Consider the following 20969-nt stretch of genomic DNA (forward strand, 5'->3'; position numbering starts at 1 on the left):
TAGGGCTGTGTTGGACTATGGGTTTTCATAGTCGAGTATATTTGTCCATAGTCGACTAGTAGTTGAAAATTGTTTTTTAGTTTTTTAAGAGCGCTGCTAATTGCAATCCCTACAAATGCACAGCTCTCATTTGCAACTCTTACCACCGCTGCTAAAACACTCACATAAACAAGTAAACATGGTAGGTGTGCAACAATGTTCCCTTTTATTTTTATTTGCTTTGTGACACAGAAACAGTTCACATAGACGCACACTGTTCTATCAGCTCGAAGTGTGTGGCGGTCGGCTCCGGTACTCCACTGTTTAGTCATGTCTGCGTAAAAATTATGTAAGGAGTAAGGTAAGGAAAGTCTGTGCGGTGTTGGCTTCTGCTTAGTTTGTACCCCTCCTCACCTTCCTTGCCTTTGTTTACATTCTCAACGCCACTTGTGATGCGACGATCAGATTGATAGTCGAATCGGACTCCTCCAAAACGAATCGTCCCATAGTCTTAGTATAGTATTTTTTAATCACCTTAATCTAATTTAGAATTTGTAACTTTTTTTTTTTTATCTGTTTTTATGCATTGGGCTTCTTGTGCCCTCATTTGTGTTTGGGCTTCTTTAGCGTCAGCTGAGCAAGCATCAGCAACCATAAACTTGCCCTCCCATTGTAGCTGGGAGGGCAAGGTGAGAAGCTGAGAGTAGCAGAGAGGAGACATGAAAATGGAAAAGCTTGTCGGTCCATTGAAAGGGGAAAACAATAAAAATTTCAAAAACGCCCTTTCGGCACCATGGATAAAGGTAAAGTGATGTGCCTTTTCTGTAAGGAGTTTGCTTACCACAAAGCACCCACTCGGGAGTGTAGCCACAGCTAACGTTAGCAGTGAAGACTTTAGTAATTGAGCGAGTCATAGCAAAGTTCTTTGCCAAACTAATCTAGAGGAGGACACCTCGCGTATGAGCGAGACTGTGACCGACAGATTGACTGATATTCTTGCCAAGTGGATAGCGATGACCTGCACGTCCATAAGCATAGTGGAAGATTAGGGGTTAACAGAGGTGTTGCAACCTGTGTCCAATGACCCATTACACAAGCCACCATGCAGGACTACAGCAATGACCAAAACCAGCAAGATGTATGACGACAAGAAGAAAAACAAATTTAAGATTTTGGTGGAGGATTCCCCCAACTGTGTTGCTATAACCAGAGTTTATATGGACTGGATATTTTATTTGTTTTTTCTAATTACTGTATTTGGCAAACAGAACACAGAAATAGTCCCCCCTGGTGGTCGAAACTAAAGGTTGCAGGCAGCATTTGGGATTAATCTGAAATACTGTACTTGACCAGGATTGTCTGTTAAAGTCTGTTAAAAACAATAAGCCACTTTTTTCATCTGCCACAATAATGTAATGAATTTAAATGAAAATACCTCAAAGTCATGGCCTTTCTCAGCAATTTTTTGGTGAGACTGAAAAATGCATTAATTATATCAATTAATTACTCTCTCAATGTTTTTAAATCTCTCGATGGGACTAATAGAGAAATCACACATCTTACTTTTTAACTTTCTTTAATTTAGGGCTATTTTTAGGGCTGTCATTATGAACATGTTAATTCAGATTAATTTATTTGCGTGATTAATTTGATTACAAATTTTAACACATGCACCACATAGTGACTGAAAATCCTCCAATTCCACTCACAGGTGCAGATGCGTGCTTCATGCTGTCTGACTGTACCATTTTCATTTTTAGAAGTGCATGGGATGATTAGCTATTAGATGGGGTGATTAGCTCACTGGCCTTTGGACCTTTTTCCAAAGGTTACCGGCCCTTGCCTTAGATTGACTTTGAAGGCCATGATGCATGATAGCTATTTTGGATTTTTGTATGGTTGTAAAACCACATTTCTCTCAAAAATATATGTTGATAGCAGATGTCTGCTCTTTACAGGCTCATTACAGCAGTCGTTCCTCTCCAGGTGACAGCTTGTAAGTACTTAGTGCAGTAAAAGTCCAGAAAAAGCTCTCCTCACTCCCACACTGAACCAGACAACATTGACTTCAGCCATGTGAAGAGTTGAAGTGCATTAAATGCAGCACAGCTGTGGAGTGGATTGGATTTACAGAACATTCATAGTGGGTTTATTTTGAGCTGCATTCATTGCTTTGTCAGAAAAATGCTATGAAGCAATGGCATATCTTGACTAACATTTGTTTATTAATAGGGATCTTTAAAATAGTAATGTTCTATTGTTATTTTTAAAACATATTTTATATGGGGTCATCTCTGTCTGAATATGGTATACACATGTTCCATAAACCACAAGCAAACCTTAATGTGGTGAAGGAAAAAATGCTTGCAAATTTTCAAGCTGAATAACCTGTTCACATGAATGCTAATGAGCTGATGTTGGCAGAATTACATTATAAGGTGGACAGACAGTAACACATTTCTTTGTTCCACCAAGATGAAAAACACCTATTTTGCTCTTCTAAAACCCATACAGTCTGAAGGTAAGATTTTGCAATAACAAAATACCCATAACACTTCAGCCCACCACTGTTTGAGTAGTTGGGACAGTCAGACACTGATGTTGTCATTTTTCTCACCCCGTACTACTGATGCAGTCACGGCTCTGTGGTTAAGTAGGACAGCACTGCTCAGTGGATTAGCAAAGGTTTGCTTCTGCCCTCTAAAACCAAGGTGAGTCCACTCAGGCCACACAAGGTGATTTTGATTTGGTCATTTTTCATGGATTTTAGGAAAATGGATCTTGTCTGGGATCAGGAAATGCATGATAAGATTTCTGTTATTTTATATGATTGTGTACTGCAGGTTAGGCACAGAAGCAAACACAAGCAAGCTTTTAGATGACATGTCCTGCTCCTGTTCATCCAACTAAATAGGATTTGAGTTGCCATTAGAATTACGTGATTATGTGGCTATGCAAAAATAATGGGACTACGATATTCAATTTATTGGAAAGATAGTTTTGTTGTCTACGATTGGCTGGCGACCAGTCCAGGGTGTACAGTACCTAGCCTCTCGCCCGAAGTCAGCTGGGATAAGTTCCAGGATGCTCCCGCGACCCTGATAACGATAAGCGGCATAGAAAATGGATGGTTAGTTTTGTTGCATGTAATTCTTGAATCATATACAGTAATAGGAAATATTTTCAATCAAGGAATAATGCCAGACTTTAACCAGAATCTACTGTAAATTCCGTTGTATAAGCTAAATTTAGAGGAAAAAACTGATTTGTTCTTATATTAGCCGCACCGGTGTAAAAGGCACATGTGTCCACGTCATAAAATGGCATAATATGGCATGCACGTGTCTGTGAGGACCAGGCAGCTCTTTATTTGACAGGAGCCAATCATAAGCTTGTCTACCCATTGGAAATTGCAGGAGGTCATTACTCAATAGAACAGTCTGACTTACGGTTTCGTCTTACAAACAACATTAAACTCATCACACAGCAATTTGACACTGAAACGTTATACCTCAGAAATCTAGAATACAGAAATATAGAAACATACAAATTCTGTTATTGTATATATACGACTTTAGTATGAAAAAAAAAACATTTCAAAATTTTCCCATAATGGATTTTGTTTAAGAAAACCATTTCATTGGAGGAGCTTAGAAAGCATAGAAAATGGTGGATGGTGCTGCAGTGCTGTTTCTGTCCACAAGAGGGGGCCAGAGGACCCAGAGCCCAAAGCCCAGAGGGAAGCTGACGTCATTGCAGCGCCCCAATGAATGTGTTGTTCAGACGCAATGGCTTATGGGTAACTTTTAAATGTTTTTTTTTTAAGTCATATTGGGACATGTTTGTATATTTACATACTGTATACAAACCTTTTGAGTGTTAAGTTGCTATGTGATTAATTTGGTGTTGTTAGTAAGGTGTTCTTAGATGACACCTTGAGTCAGACTGTTATGTTGTTATACTGTTGTTATACAAGCTTGTTGTGAGTGCACTGATTGCTCGTGATTGGCCTGTGCCAAAGAAAGAGCTAAAAGTAACGGCTTATACACAGGAATTTACGGTAAACAAGACACATCATTTCTCACAAGAAATCACATATAAACATAAGCACATTACTTAAAATAAACACACTTAAATTGTTCAAATATAATTATATTACAATTAGGGATGTCCTCTAATATATGATGACTGATATTATCAGCCAATTTTGACATAAAAAATTAGCATATCTCATTCTTTTTCTGCAAAATTGATAATGACAGAGCAACAAGCTTGCTAGCTCAGGTGTGGAATTGTTTTGTGGAAAACACTCAAAAAAGTTAAAATCTTCATTTGAATTTTAATGATCAACCTACAGGTCAGACACACAAAACGGTTAAGTCACTCATGTATATTTCATTCCTGTGACTGTGCAGAAAACAATCGGCGTTGCAGACAGACGAGAGAGGGAAGACAGAGACACTCAACTTCCCACAATGCAATTGTTCTTAAAGGGCCAACCAATGAGGAAAAGAAATTGAAGTAAAAAAAAAAACAAACAAAAAAACATAAATATATGTAATATGTATATCAAGACCAGAAGGAATCAACATTTCCAACAGTCAGCTGGGGACGTTTGCAGTATCTGTTTGAACAGGTGGAGTGATGGAAGAGCTGAAAGTTTAAGGGAGTGTTGAAGGGAGTTCCAGTCCCTTGTTGCAGCAAAACTGAAGGAATCGTGGCCAAAGACAGTGTGGGCTATTGGAATAGACAGCATAAATATGCAATTTGCAATGAAAGTGGTTGTTATGCATAGCGTGAGGGGAGTAAAGTGTCGTCCTTCCTTCCTTCTAATGTAATATGTCTCCTTCATGCTGTGTACAATTTCACAGATTGTATTAGTCCAGAGTTTCTTACTTTGCACTTTACTTTGTATTTACACTGATGTCTGTGCAAGCCACACTGAAATGTGTAGCTTTCCAAATTGTACAGTAACCAGTATAAGTTAATTGGATTCTTATTTGTGAGTTTATTAAGGCTAACCTGCTTGTTGGTCGTAGGAGAGCATGTTATTTTAGTTGACTATTGATCATGAGTCTTTTAATGACTTGTTGAGAAGAATGTTTTATGTGTTCATTCATTACACGAGATGTGACCTGATATTAGTTGGAGGGAAGAGCTGCTGCCAATAGCAGTAGGCCTATCGAAAATGAAGTGCTGGAAAATATCGCTATACCGAATATCGGTTACAAAGCCAGTATTCAGCATCTGTAGTGTGAATAGTTGTTTGTCGAAATGTGCTCTGTGATTGACAGGTGCACCCCACCTCTCGCCCAAAGTCAGCTGAGATAGGCTCCAGCTCGCCCGTGTACCCAAGGAGGATAAGCTGTATAGAAAATGGATGGTGAAAGTGACGTAATTTAGATATTTTGCTTCGATGTGGCAGAATTTGGCAGTATTAAGAGAAGAAAAAAACGCATGGATTCTGACAATCTCAGACCGGAATGAGGCCTTTTCAAAATGTGTGCAGAAATCAGTTGCACATTGCATATTCAGTCATCATTTATCATTATATATGTCCTACCAATGCGAGCCTAACTTTATTGAAAAATAGGACGTCTCCACTCATCTGCCCAAACAATACTAACTAACACTCGGATATGTGTTACTTGAAATGTATATGTAAAATAGACACATGTATGCATAGAATTTGAATTAGGCACTTAGAGCTGTGGTGTAAGTACAGCCTAAGAAAGAAAGGAGTCTTGAAATAGGACAGAACTGATGTCAGTTATAAAAACAGAGCAGCAGCTAGAAATGATAAGTGCAGCAGGTGCGAAAAGTAATATTATAATGAAATAACAGCAACATTGAATTCATCCTGGAAATTGAAGACAATTAAGCCCAACAGACATGTCCATCAATGTAAATTCACTTTTACATTTCACTTGAAAGTACCCTGTCTAGACAGGCAGACCTGAGCATCTGCGCACATGATGTAAATGCCAGTCTCATGGTGACATGGTGAGGACCAATCCAAGTCAGTCATGTGGGAATGAGAATGAGGCAAAAACAACACAATATCTTCACATTTTTTTAAATTTATAATTATAATTGGAGATTCCAAATTGCCAATAGTTGTGAATGTGAGTGTGAATGTTTCTTAGTCTATACTGTATACTGTATGCCCTGTTGTTGACTGGTGACCAATCCAGGGTGCACCCCACCACTTGCCCCAAATCAGATAGAATCTCACCTTGACCATGGTTTTAGTTGCTTTTTTTTAAAAAAGGCTACAAACTAGTGATGTGTTGCTCAGCTCAACTAAAAAAAACCATGGTAGGTAGGCTACGTGCTAGCAAAACTACAGTCCTCTTACAGTCTGACTTAAAAGTGAAGTTGATGATAACATTCAGACACATACGCAAGTACTGGGAATGATTGTTTGTCTATATGTGCCCTGTGATTGGCTGGCGACCAGTCCAGGGTGAACCCCGCCTCTCGCCCAAAGTCAGCTGGGATAGGCTCCAGCATACCCCCGTGATAGGATAAGTGTTAGACTCCCACGGGGAAAACATGCAAACTCCACACAGAGATGCCCAACGGCGATTCAAACCCAGATCTCCTGACTGTATCTACTAGGCCACCGTGTGACCCTAAAGTATAACATGCATATTATAAAGAAAGAATAATCAGCTTCCACACACAGGAGAGGTGGATGTGTGGCAGAAATATCTGGTTTATCACAAAAACATATTGTTTGATTTATAAAGCTAGTGTGACATTTTCAGCACGGCAAATAGCTCCTGTTGAGAACCTTGTATACTTTTTCAAAGTTAGGTTTCTTCTCCATATACATGGAATAAATATGTAAAGGATTTATATGAGACATACTACGACTCAACAACCTTTCCTCTACTTTGTGCAGATTGTGCTGGAGCCAGCAGTGATTCAGGATGTTTTGTCTGCTGGCAGCCACCTTCAGCTGCTGGAGCTCCTCAGCATTTGCTCCCACTACCTCATCCAGGTACTAAAACGAAACACCAACTTCTTCTTCAAACATTCAGATATAATCACTTCACGCTGCAGAAAGTCCCAGCTAATTTCTTTTCATTTCACAAACATTGCTATTGAATGCAGTGATGTATGTACTTTCTGAGTGCAGTACACATCCTTACACATTAGTATCACTACTATTGTTATTTTTGACATTTGATTTATTTATTAGGGACAACGCATGTTAATCAACATCTGCAACAATACAGATGTAAATATGCCAGATTATAGCACAACTGCTAGTTTCCATCTGTAGTCCCCTGGGAGGTAACAAAGAAGTAACAATAAACAATGTAAAAACAATTCACAATGAAAAATAGAAAACAAAAATAAACACAGAACATGAAAAAGCTCAAAAAGGCTAAAAGTGGTCACAGTGAGTGGTTTTGTTTCATCCACTATTTCAGATTGGTTCTGAAGATATGTTAATATGTTAATTCACTAACTAGTCCGAGCTCCACACCTTCCAAGAAGACACTAGAGCGCTCTAGCTCTAATTTATGTTAACTTTCTTTATTGACGGTTAAAACGGAGCACACACATCTCCCCAATGCAACTCCTTTGCTGACAGATTTGTGTGTTATAATACTGGCTATGTCGACTCTGAATACGTTATTGATCCCAAAGGGAAATATGTGAGTAATCCAACTGAAGCCTCAAGTATTTTGCACACTCTTCTTTAAGGGTGTGCGTGCCACCAAAGGGGCTTGAGTCCAGATTACAGGCCCCCTCAGGACCTGGACCACCCTTGTAAATAATGCATGTGTTTTTGTAATCACACAGACCCAGAACTGTTATGTTCAGAAGCAAACACAGCGTAATGTCCCGTCCTGGTCATTATTGCTCTAAAGACAATACAGTATACACTTTTCAAAATGGCAAATACGGTGCTTGTGTGTGAGTACAATGTCAGAACCCTGCCATCAGACCAATCAGCTGTTGCTGATATAACAGTTGGTTGAAGACAAGGTCAGATGATTAACATTTATTACCCAGTACACGGTTTTATCAGTAATGACATTAAATATCAGGGAGCTTGCCACGATAACCCACATCCGTAACAGTGAACAAAGATGTGCAGTGCATATTGAAGTGACCAATACCACTCTTGCTGTGTCCAGTACTTGATCTTGTTGACATTATTCTCTGTTAAGTGTCATTTAATTATACTTCAGTAAATGTAACAAGAGTGCTTCTAGTGCAGAATGTGGTTTATCTTACTACATGTTTAGTGCAATGTACTCGAGAGCATATCTGCGCTGTTATATCAAAGGCTGCCACAAGATGGCAGTCTCATCCCACTTCAAGCTTAAGTTTACTGAGATTTTTTTTTTTTTTTTCCACACGTACGGCCTTTCTCCCTCACTGCTTTTTCATTACACAGTGAGATTGAAATCAGCTAACACTTAATGTAAAAACTGCACATTTGTGGCTTGTCTGATAAAGCGCATGCACTGTGTAACAAATGTTTTGCAAATGGGACTGTGTAGCATTAGTTCTTAAAAATACCACTTCAGCATTATTGTAACATTTTGGTTTGTACAGTCACTGAGAGGATGCTGAGATTTGGCACAGATTACCAAACTAAGATGAGGTCATTAGGTTTTTATTTTTATTAATATTGCTTCTACTGCACCTATGTAGGTCATTCTTACTTGAAAAAGCAGTTCATCAATTTGAAAGGAAAACTGCACTTTTTGCCCATCATCTATAATCCTTATGTGAGATATGAACACACGTGTCTTTCTCTTTTCTGTGTGGTCTAAAGATATAAAAACAGCTCAATAGAGGCAGCTAGTTAATGCACGTAATGGGGCACACGTATTCCACATTGAAAGCCCGCTATTAAAACACCTCCAAAAACCTCCAACAACATTTTTTTATGGTGTTATATACATGCTGTAACCATGTAGTAACAGGCACATTCCTTATAACATGTAATACAGTATTTTGCCGTACTTTGGTCGTGTTAAGCATTACCGGAACTTCCTTCCTGGGTGCATTGATTTCACAGAGCAACATACAAACGAACGCTACACCTAGCATTAACTTTTCCAAAGTCGAAAACAAAAACAAAGCAGCAGTGGCCGCAGCTCCAATATGCAGCGTGACCTTTCGGTAGTGTCCCGACGCGTTGCGAGAGCGGCGCTATGAGTGAGCGAGTGTGGTGAAGCTAGCCGGTGTGGTGTGGCGAGGTATCACTACGACATTAAAGTAGTTCTTCAGCGTAACAATGTTGCTACAGCTTGGTTACAGCAGGTCACATGATGTAAATGTAGCATTGATGCCGTTTTTTTTTTTTGTGTGTGTTTTTTTCAGGCTTTATAGGCAGAATATTTCCATCCCATTACGTGCATTCCTAGCTGCCTCTTTTTAGCTGCTTTTATATATTTAGAACGCACAGAAAAGAAAGACATGTATGTTCATGTCTCAAATAAGGATTGTGGATGATGTCCAAAATTCCAAAGAAATTGCAGTTTTCCTTTAAATCTTATTATTTGGTAGACCCTCAAATGGTGTTAGTTTTTCGTGGGATATGAATGCTCCCTGTGCATGTTCCCATCCCCTGCAGGAACTGAGCAGTGTGAACTACTTGGAGTTGTACCGTGTGGCCGACCTCTTCCACCTGCCTGCCTTGGAAGAGGCCGTGGTGGACTTTTTGGTGGGTCACCTCTCTGAGCTGAGCCAGACCCGGCAGGAGGAGGCCCTGCAGCTGCCTTATCGCCTACTCAAGGAGGTACTCAAGAGTGACCGCCTCACCTCGCTGAGTGAAGAAGAGATATGGAAGGTATGGGAGAGTGTGTGTGTGTGTGTGTGTGTGTGGTTCCTAGTTTTGCAACAGCTTACAACATGTTACATAAGTGAGACTGAATTTAATAACACATTGATGCAATTTCTGTTTAACACCTCTATTTTTTTAATGTGCGATTAATGCTTGCATGTCCTGTAGTTTGGAAAATAGGAAGCTTAAACGTATGTGTGAGCTGTTGAAAGCCAGCTACAGATAAAGCTGATAGAGCTTTAAAGTTCTGCAAGATGGTTCTGTTGACAAAAACAAAGTTATTTGTGTTTACTCAAGTCTCGTGGAATGGAATCTGTCTGTCGGTGAACTTCAATATTTATACTGTGTCAGGGCTCCAGACTAACGTTTTTTACAAGGAGCACAGTGGCCCCTAACTTAGGAGCACTAGCAGATAATTTAGGGGTGCACAACGAAACCGAGTTGCAAAGTAAATATTCACGTTTAATCTCATTTTTGCTGTATTAGTGATAAATACTAACATATATATATGTACATGTATATATAAACAATAAATGACATCCTGTTTCTGTCCATAGCTTCTGGAAAGCCTCATTGGTGGCATCATATACATTAGAACACCAATCCTGCACTTTTTCCTTCTTCTTTGGTTGTTGTCTCCTTTCTTCCTCTTTAGGAGTTAATGTGGTTTGGCAAACTAGCTCATTTGCACGTTACTGTCAACTACTGGGCTGAAGTGTAGAGCACAAGTTTGTCAGCAACAAAAAATATTCAATTCTAATCAAATAAAATCAGCAAATTAACTGGTAATATAAAACAGTGTAAAATGAGTGTCCGGGTTTATAATAGCACAGGTGTATCCAAGTTCCATTATTAAAACTACCACTACTACAAAAAGAAAGGAGAGGTGAACTATTTGTGTTTTATGTGACTGCCAACATGGGCCGCACGGTGGCCTAGTCAGGAGATTGGGAAGGTCTGGGTTCGGATCTGCGCATGTTCTCCCTGTGCCTGCGTGGGTTTTCCTCGGGTACTCCGGTTTCCTCTCCAAAACATGCATGTTAGGTTAATTAATTGGCGACTCTAAATTGTCTGTAGGTATGAATGTGAGAGTGAATGGTTTGTCTATATGTGTACTCCGTCCCTCGCCCAAAGTCAGCTTGGCTCCAGCATACCCGCGCGGATAAGTGAGGATAAGCGGCATAGAAGGATGGATGGTGACTGACAACGTTTCAGTTATACTTTATTTACAAAGCACATCTCCACTCAGTGTGCTCATTGTCTTCAGACACCATTTCTGAGTTGAACAGTTATAATAAATACCAAGAGTTGAAGCAAATATTCATTGGTAAGCTACTCAACACACTACGTGTTTATGTTGAACAACTTTAACACACAGCTAGTGTTTTCAAGACGAGAAATAATTATCATAATGGTGACAAGAGAGCAAGGTTGTTAAGTGACACTTTAAAAAAGTAAGTTAGCATGTACCCCACTAACGTGACAGCCCAAAGTATTAGTTTTTTAATTTGGTTAAAAGCTACCAAGCAAACAGGAAGCCAGTTGCAAAGCTAGGAGAATACACATCTGCAAGTTTAAGTATTACATGTGAAGTACCCCAGGGGTCAATATTGGGACCGAAACTGTTCAATTTTTATATCAATGACATCTGTAAAGTGACCAAAGACTTAAAGTTGGTATTATTTGCAGATGATACTACTGCTTTTGTTCTGGGGAAAGCAAACAAGAGCTAATTAAAAAAGTCACGGCTGAAATGGCCATATTAAAAAGATGCCTTGATAGAAACAGATTATCTTTGAGTTTAAGTCAAACTAAAACAATGCTATTTGGTAATAGCAGAAAGGACACGTACGACCAAATACAAATAGGCGGAGTGGACACTGAAAGGGTGACAAAAAATAAATTTCTGGAGATCATAATAGGTGAAAAAATGAGCTGGAAATCTCACATCAAAACTATACAACATAAGGTGGTGAGAACATTTTTTCTTGATCAAAAATCACTCCACACTCTTTACTGTTTTCTGGTATTACCATATCTAACTTATTGTGTGGAGATATGGGGTAATAACTATAAAAGCAATCTTCGCTGGCTAAATCTACTGCAAAAAAGATCAGTGAGGCTAATTCATAATGCTGCGTATAGAGAACATACAAATCATTTTAAAAATCACAAATATTAAAATTAGCTGATTTAGTACATTTTCAAACCACTAAAATAATGCATGAAGTTAACAATAACCTGCTACCCCAAAATGTCATACAATACTTCTGTACAAGAGAGGAGAAAACTAAACTTGAAACACTTATATGCGAGAACGTGAAAAACCCACAGCATTTCAGTATGTGGAATAAAATTATGGAACAGGTTGAGTAAGGAACTCAAACAATGCACCGAGCGAGCAAATGGAAAAAAAACATACAAGCAGTTGATGTTTGCAAAATACAAGGCAGAAGAGTCTTGAACTTGTTTTCTTATGCTTGTCTCTATTTATTATTATTTATTTATTATTATACTGATTATTATATTGATTGTGAAACAAATCTTAATAATTATATCATCATATTGTTACATTACCTTATAATTTTTCTATGTATTAAAAATCGCATATGAAATACAGGAAGTGAATAAAATGTACTGCACAAGATGTGGAACGGATGGGGGGTAGGATTAAATAAGCTTTGCTTCTTCCTACTCCTTTTGGACATGTGGAACGGTGAATAGAATTATGCGATGTATTCCATTGTAACTTCCATGCATGTTCAAATAAAATTAAACCATAAACCATAAACCATAAACGTCACTGTTAAAAAAATAAAATAAAAAAACATTTGGAGTCCGTAGGCCAGAGACTAGGCGGGTAACTATTGCTAGCTAGCTGCCGCCAGAGAGACGGTGTGCAGGCAAAATGTGTAAGCAAAATGTGTAAACATAGATGGTAGAATAGCCGAACTTCAATGCTAGTGAAAGTGAGTGATCACACACGCGGCATCGATAGCCTTAGAATGTGACAAGCTGTCGTCAATTGACTACACATTTCAAAGACTAGTTTTAATTCTCACCCTACTAAGGGATGTCCCTCGTCAACTCAATACGGAACACATACTTTTATCTGGTCACACGTGCGCGAGTAGATGAAAAAGTCACTCGCATTGTCTCATATTTTAGTTGCAAAATGTGACCATTTAGTCACAGTCTGCAGCCCTGTATGTACACTGTGTACTTGGTGGAGGGCGAGAATTCTGACCGTGTAGCACTGTGCCAAATGCTTACAACAATGTCCTGAATGTCTCTCTCCCAAATATTGTCTCATTCCATGGGAAGAGTGGCCACTAACAGGTTGTTTTGCACAAGGCAGGTGAATGACCTATTGTTATGCAACAACAACCCAGGGAACACACCCTCCGGCGACATAAATGGGGAGACTCCATATCTAAAAAATTTGAACTGAATTTGATTAACGGTGCAACAAACAACTAGAGGCCAGTTAACTTATTCAACAGGTGCAACAATCTGCTTCCTATTCTTCTTCTTTCCTCTTTAATCGTGAATTGCAACTACGCGAGTTAGTCCCTTTTCTCATGCTACATAGCCAAGATGGAGATGATTGAGGATCGTTACGGTCCATCGTGGCATGCTCACCATTTGTTGAGTGTTGTTGATCAGGTCACAGCATCAGTAGCCTAAGACGAGAAGCCCAGGCTTCCCTCTCCCTGGCTGCTTTGTCCAGCTCCTCCCAACGGATGTTTCGTTTCTGCGACGTTGCTGAAAGTCAAGTTTTAGTGTAAGTCGAAACTCATACCTAAATTATAGCTCAATTAACAACAAAGTCACTCACACTGTACACAGAATGGAACAGAACAGAACACATAAAGGACATATAAAATACAGTTATAAAAAGGTTAAATACAATAATTAAATTAAATGAAGCCGTAATAAAAGAGAGACCAGCTACTTTTATTCCTGTTGTTGTTTTGCACACTAGAAGGGGCGTTGCAATGGAGGGAGAGACGGGCTTTTTGGGAGGAGGAAGTCTCAACAATGAAACCACTACACTGCTTAGTTATCACTATCGATTTCATAGGAGCAAATCCTTTCATGTTCAAGGATACGATCTTTATCCTTAATGACTGTCGTGGCAGTCGAACGGCTTAGACCAAGCATTGGCTAATGTTGGTCGGCATTTCTCCTGTTTCCGAGCATTTTACGATGTGTGTCTAAAGCCATGGCGATGGCTTTCCTTTTCTTTGACACACTTTAATCAAAAGAACATGCTTATGCTTGGGAGACATAATGAAGGGCAAAAAGTGAAATAAAAAGGACAAAAATGACGGTGCCCTTCTTCAGTGTAGTGACTAACGACTATGTAGTCTTCCCCCTATGTATTCTTCCGCCTTGCACATGTAACTAGTTCTCTCTTACTTTTTGTGCAATACTAGTAATTTACAGTAGTGCGTTCATCACTACAAAACATCGTAAAGCGAAGACCTGTGTAATGATTCCAGTGATACTAATAATGGCATGATCTACAAAAAGAATGAAGGAAATGATTGATGCACAATGACATATGATCCAGTACAATTTTAAAAAGATGCAAGAACAAGGGGTTACAGGTTAAAACTTTTAAAAAGCTTTTGAAGGCTGTGTGCATTCACTGTTAAACAACTGCACAATTGTAACTGTAAAATAACTTGAAATAGAACAATTGCATACTTTAACTGCATTTACATACGTCCACGGATGTCGGGAGAACCACAGTGTTGGTCGGGAGAAGCCACCCGCCGTGGCCGGGCAAGACACATTAATGTCGGATACACTAAGTGAACAGCCGCCGTGCGTCCACGGAGGTCATGTGGAGTCACCCGCCATGGGAGGAGGTGCTGCCGTGAGCGGGCAATGTACACAGTGTACTTTTAAACTTGCGACACACGCACTCCTTCTCTGCCTTGCTCTTGCGACCTGGCTGCGTGCAGGGTTTTCCTGCGTGTACGCAGAAAATTATTTGCATCCCAATTTTCTTCTACGGGCTTTGCGTGCTGTCTGCAGGTTTGAAAATCTGTGCGGGCAATGTGCGTGTCTCTTGCGATTTTGCCCATTTTTGCACGTAGCAAGCACGTTGGAGCACATACGTCGGGATGTAACTCCCCCTTAAACTGCCGCCTCAAAAATGCTATGATATGAGAAACAGTAATCACATCTTGGTAATTGCATCTTGGTCCAAACCCAGCAAAAACACAACTACAAAAATGATTGACACAACACATAGCACATGCACAGTCTAATAGAACAAATGAAACACTGCCATCTGCATCTCATATACTGTTTGTTTGTGTTAGTCTGCAATCACAATGCTCTTTTTCCTGACTGTGTGTGTGTGTGTGTGATTGATTGTCATCCATTCATGCATGTGTGTAAGCAAGCGAGTGTGAGTGTGTGCCTGTCTGATGAAGTGTCAAGGTGTGTGCGTTGACTGTGGTGTGAAGCGGCAGTGCGGCGTGAGGACTTGCCGTTTTGACTGTTCATTTGCGCCAATCAGCCTCCCCCCTCGTGCCCTCCCTCCATCACTCTCTCTCTCCCTTTCTCTCTTTCGCCCCTTCTCTTCTCTGATTAGGCCCTCCGCGCCTCCATCAGGGCCCCAATCCCCCAGCTGTCAGTCGCCTGCTCGTCTGATTGAAAACAATCAGGCCTCTGATGGCACAATTACCCTGACCCCTTAACCAGCCGCCGCCGCCATAATCAGTGTCTGATTAGGCTGCTTTGGGCCTCCTTCACTGCGCCCAGAAGGTTAATTTGAGCATCAGACGGAAGCGAACGGGAAGCGGGGGCCATCGTCCGAAAGTGTGAAGGGGGGTGGGCACACCAATATCGGACCGATATAGCTTAGCTGTCAATCATCGTCACTCTGAGTTTTGTCAGAGTCTCTCACGCTTGGAAAATCACATTTTCTCTGGCTTTGTTCCTCCTTCTTCTTTCTTGCCATCCTTTGCTCTGCCTTCATGTAGCTCACCCCTCCCCTCTCCTCTTCCCTCACTATCTCTTCCCCTCTTTACCCTTTTTACGTACATAGAAGCATGCACGCACACACACACACACACACACACACACACACACACACTCTGGCACTTTTTCTTTCAGCATGGAGCGGAAGGAGTTGATTTATTCTGTGCCCTGAGGAAGTTGTGTGATGCGGCGTGACCTTCACAGTCAGCTGTCACCGTGCAAACCCGCACACATGTGTATACACACGCGCACACACACTGTCACTACTGAGCTATGAAGAGGAGAGAGGCATGGTGAATGACAGAGAACGGAAGGCAGAGACAGTGCAAAATGTGTTTGAAGGAAGAGTAACGCAAAAGATACGATAACAATGTATTTGCACACATATGCACCATATTCTTTTTTGTCTTTGCTGTGACACAATTTTCACCCAAGTTGCCCATCAGAACATTTTCTACTTAAGAGAGATCAGTCAAAAGCACTTTGTTTTCACGATAATGAAATCAGTAATCTCCAGACATCTTGCCCACATTCACACCTCTCAGCATCGAAGTAACCTTCCGCAACCCTCAAGTTCAATTACCCAGTTCGCATGCATGAAACAAAAGAGTGCGCCCATGGATATTTACAGTCTTTACTTGTGGATGTTGTGTTTGCTTGATTCTTTCCATAATAGCCTGCAGGCATCTTGAAAAATAATTATGATTAGGAGTCCTCCACTGTTTTCCCCCTCAAGTCTCCTTTTCGCTGTTGTTTGCGAATCTGTTTTTTTTGCCTTCTTTTAATGATTTTTTTTAAACTGTTTTGAATTTCCTCACTGTAGGACTAAAATGGATTATTGTATCTATTTTTATGAGCGTGAGCGCTAATAGATCTTATTACTGTGTGACAAGATGTGAACCTCATGGAGCACATTTTTGTGTACTTTTTCTGCACATCAACATCATAGGCAAGACATCATTGAAAAATGACATAATTGAAAAACAATGATGTCATCCTTTTTTGTGGCTGTCCATCTCTTGGGGGCGTATTTTTATGACATTGTGGGATTGCTATGATTTTCTGTGATGTACTCACCAGTTTGTAGTCCTGCCTTTTTCTCACAAGCTAAGATTCTGAATGCAATGCACTGTTGTCATGATGTTAAAAAAAACAACGGACTAGTTAATTTTAGTGCAGTAGAACCTTGGTTAGCGTCTGCCCCGGTTAGCATGTTTTCCGATTGGTCGAAAATCTGAAAGTCAAAATGATCTACCTGTCACCATAGAACATAGAGCATCTATTGAAATCTAAGTGGTAAACGTTGCAACTACTATGCTAATTTTTTTAGTTTTAGAATCATTCCACAAATGGTCATTGAAGCAGATAGCTTCTAAGTCCTGCACGTACACCTGCGGAGGTGTGGGTTGATGGTGGCCATGTTTAAAAATAATCTTGTTTATATTTTACAGCACTTGCTTGTCAGTTTTGGGGTAAATATTAAAAGTCAATCCAACTCACGTTGGAATTTAATAACAAGTGTATCTGTCAGAAAAATAATAGAAGTGCCTTTATCACCGCTTTTGTCTCCCCTTTCTTAGTTTGTGGTTATGTGGTTGGAACATGACTGCCGATACCAGTACACTGAGGATCTTCTGCAGCATGTCCGCTATGGCCTGATGGACGTCTCAACCCTACATCATCTAGCCTGTAGCCACCCTCTGGTCCAGTCCAGCCCCACTGTTGCCACCCTGGTGGAGGAAGCCCTGAATTACCACCACGCCACCTTTGCACAACCACTCCACCAGTCAGCGCGCACCAGGCCTCGCTTCCAGTCCCTTACCCTCTACATAGCTGGCGGAAGGAAGCGGGAGGTGTGCAGAGTCCAGGAGTTACGTTACTTCAATCCGGCTGCACAGGAGCACGTACGTGTGGCAGGCGGGTCAAACTGGAGCGAGCTGGCGCCAATGCCCACTGGGCGCAGCCACCACTGTGTGTCTGTAATGGGGAACTTCCTCTTTGTTGTGGGTGGAGAGATGGAGCATGCCAGTGGGAGGACGTGTGCGGTAAGAACTGCGTGTCGATATGACCCCAGGGCCAACCGTTGGACAGAGATAGCCCCCATGAAGGCTTGCAGAGAACATTTTGTACTGGGAGCTTTGGGTCAGTACCTTTATGCAGTTGGCGGCAGGAATGAGCTGAGGCAGGTGCTTCCCTCAGTAGAGCGATACTGTCCCAAGAAGAACAAGTGGACGTATGTGCAACCTTTTGACCGCTCACTTTCCTGTCATGCTGGCTGTGTGGCTGAAAACCTGCTCTGGGTCTCAGGTACAGTACACACCAAAGGTGATCTTTATTCTACACCTACACTATGTGGGCAAAAGTACTGAGGAACGCTTCTTAGTCCAAAGCAATCTATCAGGGGTTGGACCCTTACAAAATTTGTGGGATTTTTAAAGTTGGGATATTTCCATGGAAATGAATGGAAATATACTGTACTATATGTGAATGCGTTGGTAATGTCACGGTACGTAATGCTGCCTTTCATGCAGCCCGTGCGGGTCCATTTCCAGCCAGTGCCCTAACACCCAGCAACTGGAGCTTTCAATCATGTGAGTTGGAAAAACTGTACTTGCTGTGCTTTTGTTGTGCTATGTTGCAACATAATCCGTAATGTATAATACAGTATAACAACATTTTTATGCAAATTCAGTTGAATGTCTAACTTGTACTCTGCATCCCTCGGGACCAGGAATCCACTCAGACCTGAAAGAGTTGGGGGATTCTAGGAGATGCCATATTACACTTTTATTAATTAATTCCAGCATGCCTGTACTCAGTGCACAAGCCAAAGTCCATAAAGCAATTGTTGGTTGGGTTCGGTGTAGAAGAACTTGCACAGAACCCTGACCTCTAGCACATCAGACTGCTTTGGGATAAATTAGACCAAAGACTGTGAGCCAGGAGACCCTTTCCTAGGTCCAACATCAGTGACCACAAGCTGTTGCAGTACTTTTGTCCAAATAATGTGCACACAAAACACCATTTTTTGGCACGCTCATCTTTGCTATTTTATTTTTGTTTACATTTTTCACAGGTGGAGTGACAAACACAGCTCAGTACCAGAATCGTTTGATGGTGTATGAGCCAGAGCAGGTAGCTATCTGTCACCAAGGTGGTGGACATATGCACTATAGCAGGTGTACCCATTATGTCGAAGGCAGTGTGGGTCGATCACATGTGTCACCCACGTCGTAAACGTCACTTTGTAGATGTCATATGACGTCAGTCAGCTGATATTAAGTTCCCCTCCTGACACGCTGCTGTGCCTCTGTGGCGAAGTAAGTGGTGAGCAGACAGCAACACACAGTTATGCAACTTTCATCTATATTGTTCCAATTACGGTTTAACTAACTTAGCAGCTAGTTATGTCGAAAAAAAAGTCAGTTGTTTGATGGCTCTGCTCGGCGTTCCGGACTGCATTATAGAAATGTGCAAAAAAGCACACAAAAGTGTAGAAAAAACTACACTTTTGTTTGTGAAACTCTTATTTCATGATTAATTGGAAAATTTGCCCATTGTGAAACCTTTTTAATATGTTGTCTTGACTTCGGATGCATTATCTTTGCGTAATCAATTTAATTTGTTAAACATAAGACATAAACTGTATGGATAATGAACGCTAAGTAGCTGTTTTGAGTAGCTGTTTTTTGATGTGTCATTATCTTTATTGCCATATTGAATTTAGTTGTGAATTATTGAACAATATCAACTATTTTGATGACCTGAAAACTTTGAAACTGTGGGTGTGAAATACTAATCATTAGTATTTGGTATAGTAGTTTAAAAGTTAGATTTTATATGTATGTTATATGTTTTATAGTAAGAGGCAGATAATTTTGACTTGCATGCTGAAAAACTGTGTGCACCCCTGATATACATGTACAATGTACATAAATACTGACATTTATAAATATACTAAATAAGTATGAATAAGTATTAATGTCCAACGTTACCCATATTCAGTATTTGGTAACTTTCATGAGAGTTTTAAATGGACCCCACATCTCACTGTGAGGAAGGGGCACTGCATAATTTCTACTAGCCAATCAGCAAAGAAAAAATAATATCAGTAAAGAAAGTAAAATCCTATGTGAGCCCTATAAAGGCATTCCTTTCGCATTAAAATCTTTAGTGCATTATGAAATCAAATACTGTATAATAAAATAGGATTTTAAGCATGCAATATTCACACACAGTCAATTACAGTTTAATGAAGTGAGCTGCAGTGTGTGTTTGTGTATGCATATGAGCCAGCTGTTAACGAGGCCTGCGTCTTAGTAAGGCTACAGATAACGTGGAGGTATGCGGCATGTATAAGTGTGAGGCGTGCATCCATATGGGTCCGTGTTTGTACACGTTGGCCTGGAAGGGAGGGAACGGATGCACGAGAGAGCGAGGGAGAAAGAGAGAGGCTCATTTGTATTCACCGTGAATTTACATTCACCTGCCAGAGCAACGGCAACCCCTCCCCACCCACTCTACCCTCAACAGATGGCCACCCGTCAGCTCCCGGCAGACGCACACACTCTCATTCTGTTCCTCAATCAAGCCCTCACTCCCTTTCACTCACACACACACACACATTCTCCAACACAAAATAAGCTTCAACACACTTAGTGAAATGAGCAGGGGCTGTGTGTGTAAAATGGAGTGGCTGAAACATATGATTAGAAATAGGGAGGGAAGTCATTAGTACAAAGCAGAGCCCCAGTGTCACGTTATTTATCTACTATACTGCGCATACATCAATTACCCATTGCATAGATATGCTTAAATATTAATATTCCTATTCATCTGCCTTCCCTTCACCTCTCTCCCTTCTCATACTACATACATTTCACCTCCTTCACCTCACTTTCTTTCTCTGTTTAACCCCTCGTTCATCTCCTCTTCAGGACCAGTGGTTAGCCCGCAGTCCCATGTTGCAGAGGCGGGTCTACCATGTCATGGCGGCGGTGAGGAGGAAGCTGTACGTCCTCGGGGGCAACGACCTGGACTACAATAACGACCGGATTTTGGTGCGCCACATTGACTCCTACAACCTGGATGTGGACCAGTGGACACGGTGCTGTTTCAGCCTCCTCACAGGTGAGGAAAGTGGGGGATGCTCGCAGGTGAACCTGCACACTCC

The 20969-nt window shown here is 40.8% G+C and overlaps 1 protein-coding gene across 3 annotated transcripts in view; it reads left to right on the top strand.

The window, feature by feature from the left end:
- Positions 1–20969, top strand: part of klhl32 (kelch-like family member 32) — a 47832-nt gene that overhangs the window by 19881 nt on the left and 6982 nt on the right. For 2 of the 3 annotated variants that reach the window (XM_054782110.1, XM_054782112.1), the window contains 5 exons: positions 6887–6985; positions 9587–9802; positions 17377–18121; positions 18873–18931; positions 20734–20926. In XM_054782110.1, the coding sequence (XP_054638085.1) occupies positions 6887–6985; positions 9587–9802; positions 17377–18121; positions 18873–18931; positions 20734–20926 (1312 nt within the window). The remainder of the gene's footprint in view (positions 1–6886; positions 6986–9586; positions 9803–17376; positions 18122–18872; positions 18932–20733; positions 20927–20969) is intronic. The other variant, XM_054782111.1, reaches the window with a different exon arrangement.

The sequence above is a fragment of the Dunckerocampus dactyliophorus genome, chromosome 7, assembly GCF_027744805.1.
Source record: "Dunckerocampus dactyliophorus isolate RoL2022-P2 chromosome 7, RoL_Ddac_1.1, whole genome shotgun sequence".
Lineage (NCBI taxonomy): Eukaryota > Metazoa > Chordata > Actinopteri > Syngnathiformes > Syngnathidae > Dunckerocampus > Dunckerocampus dactyliophorus.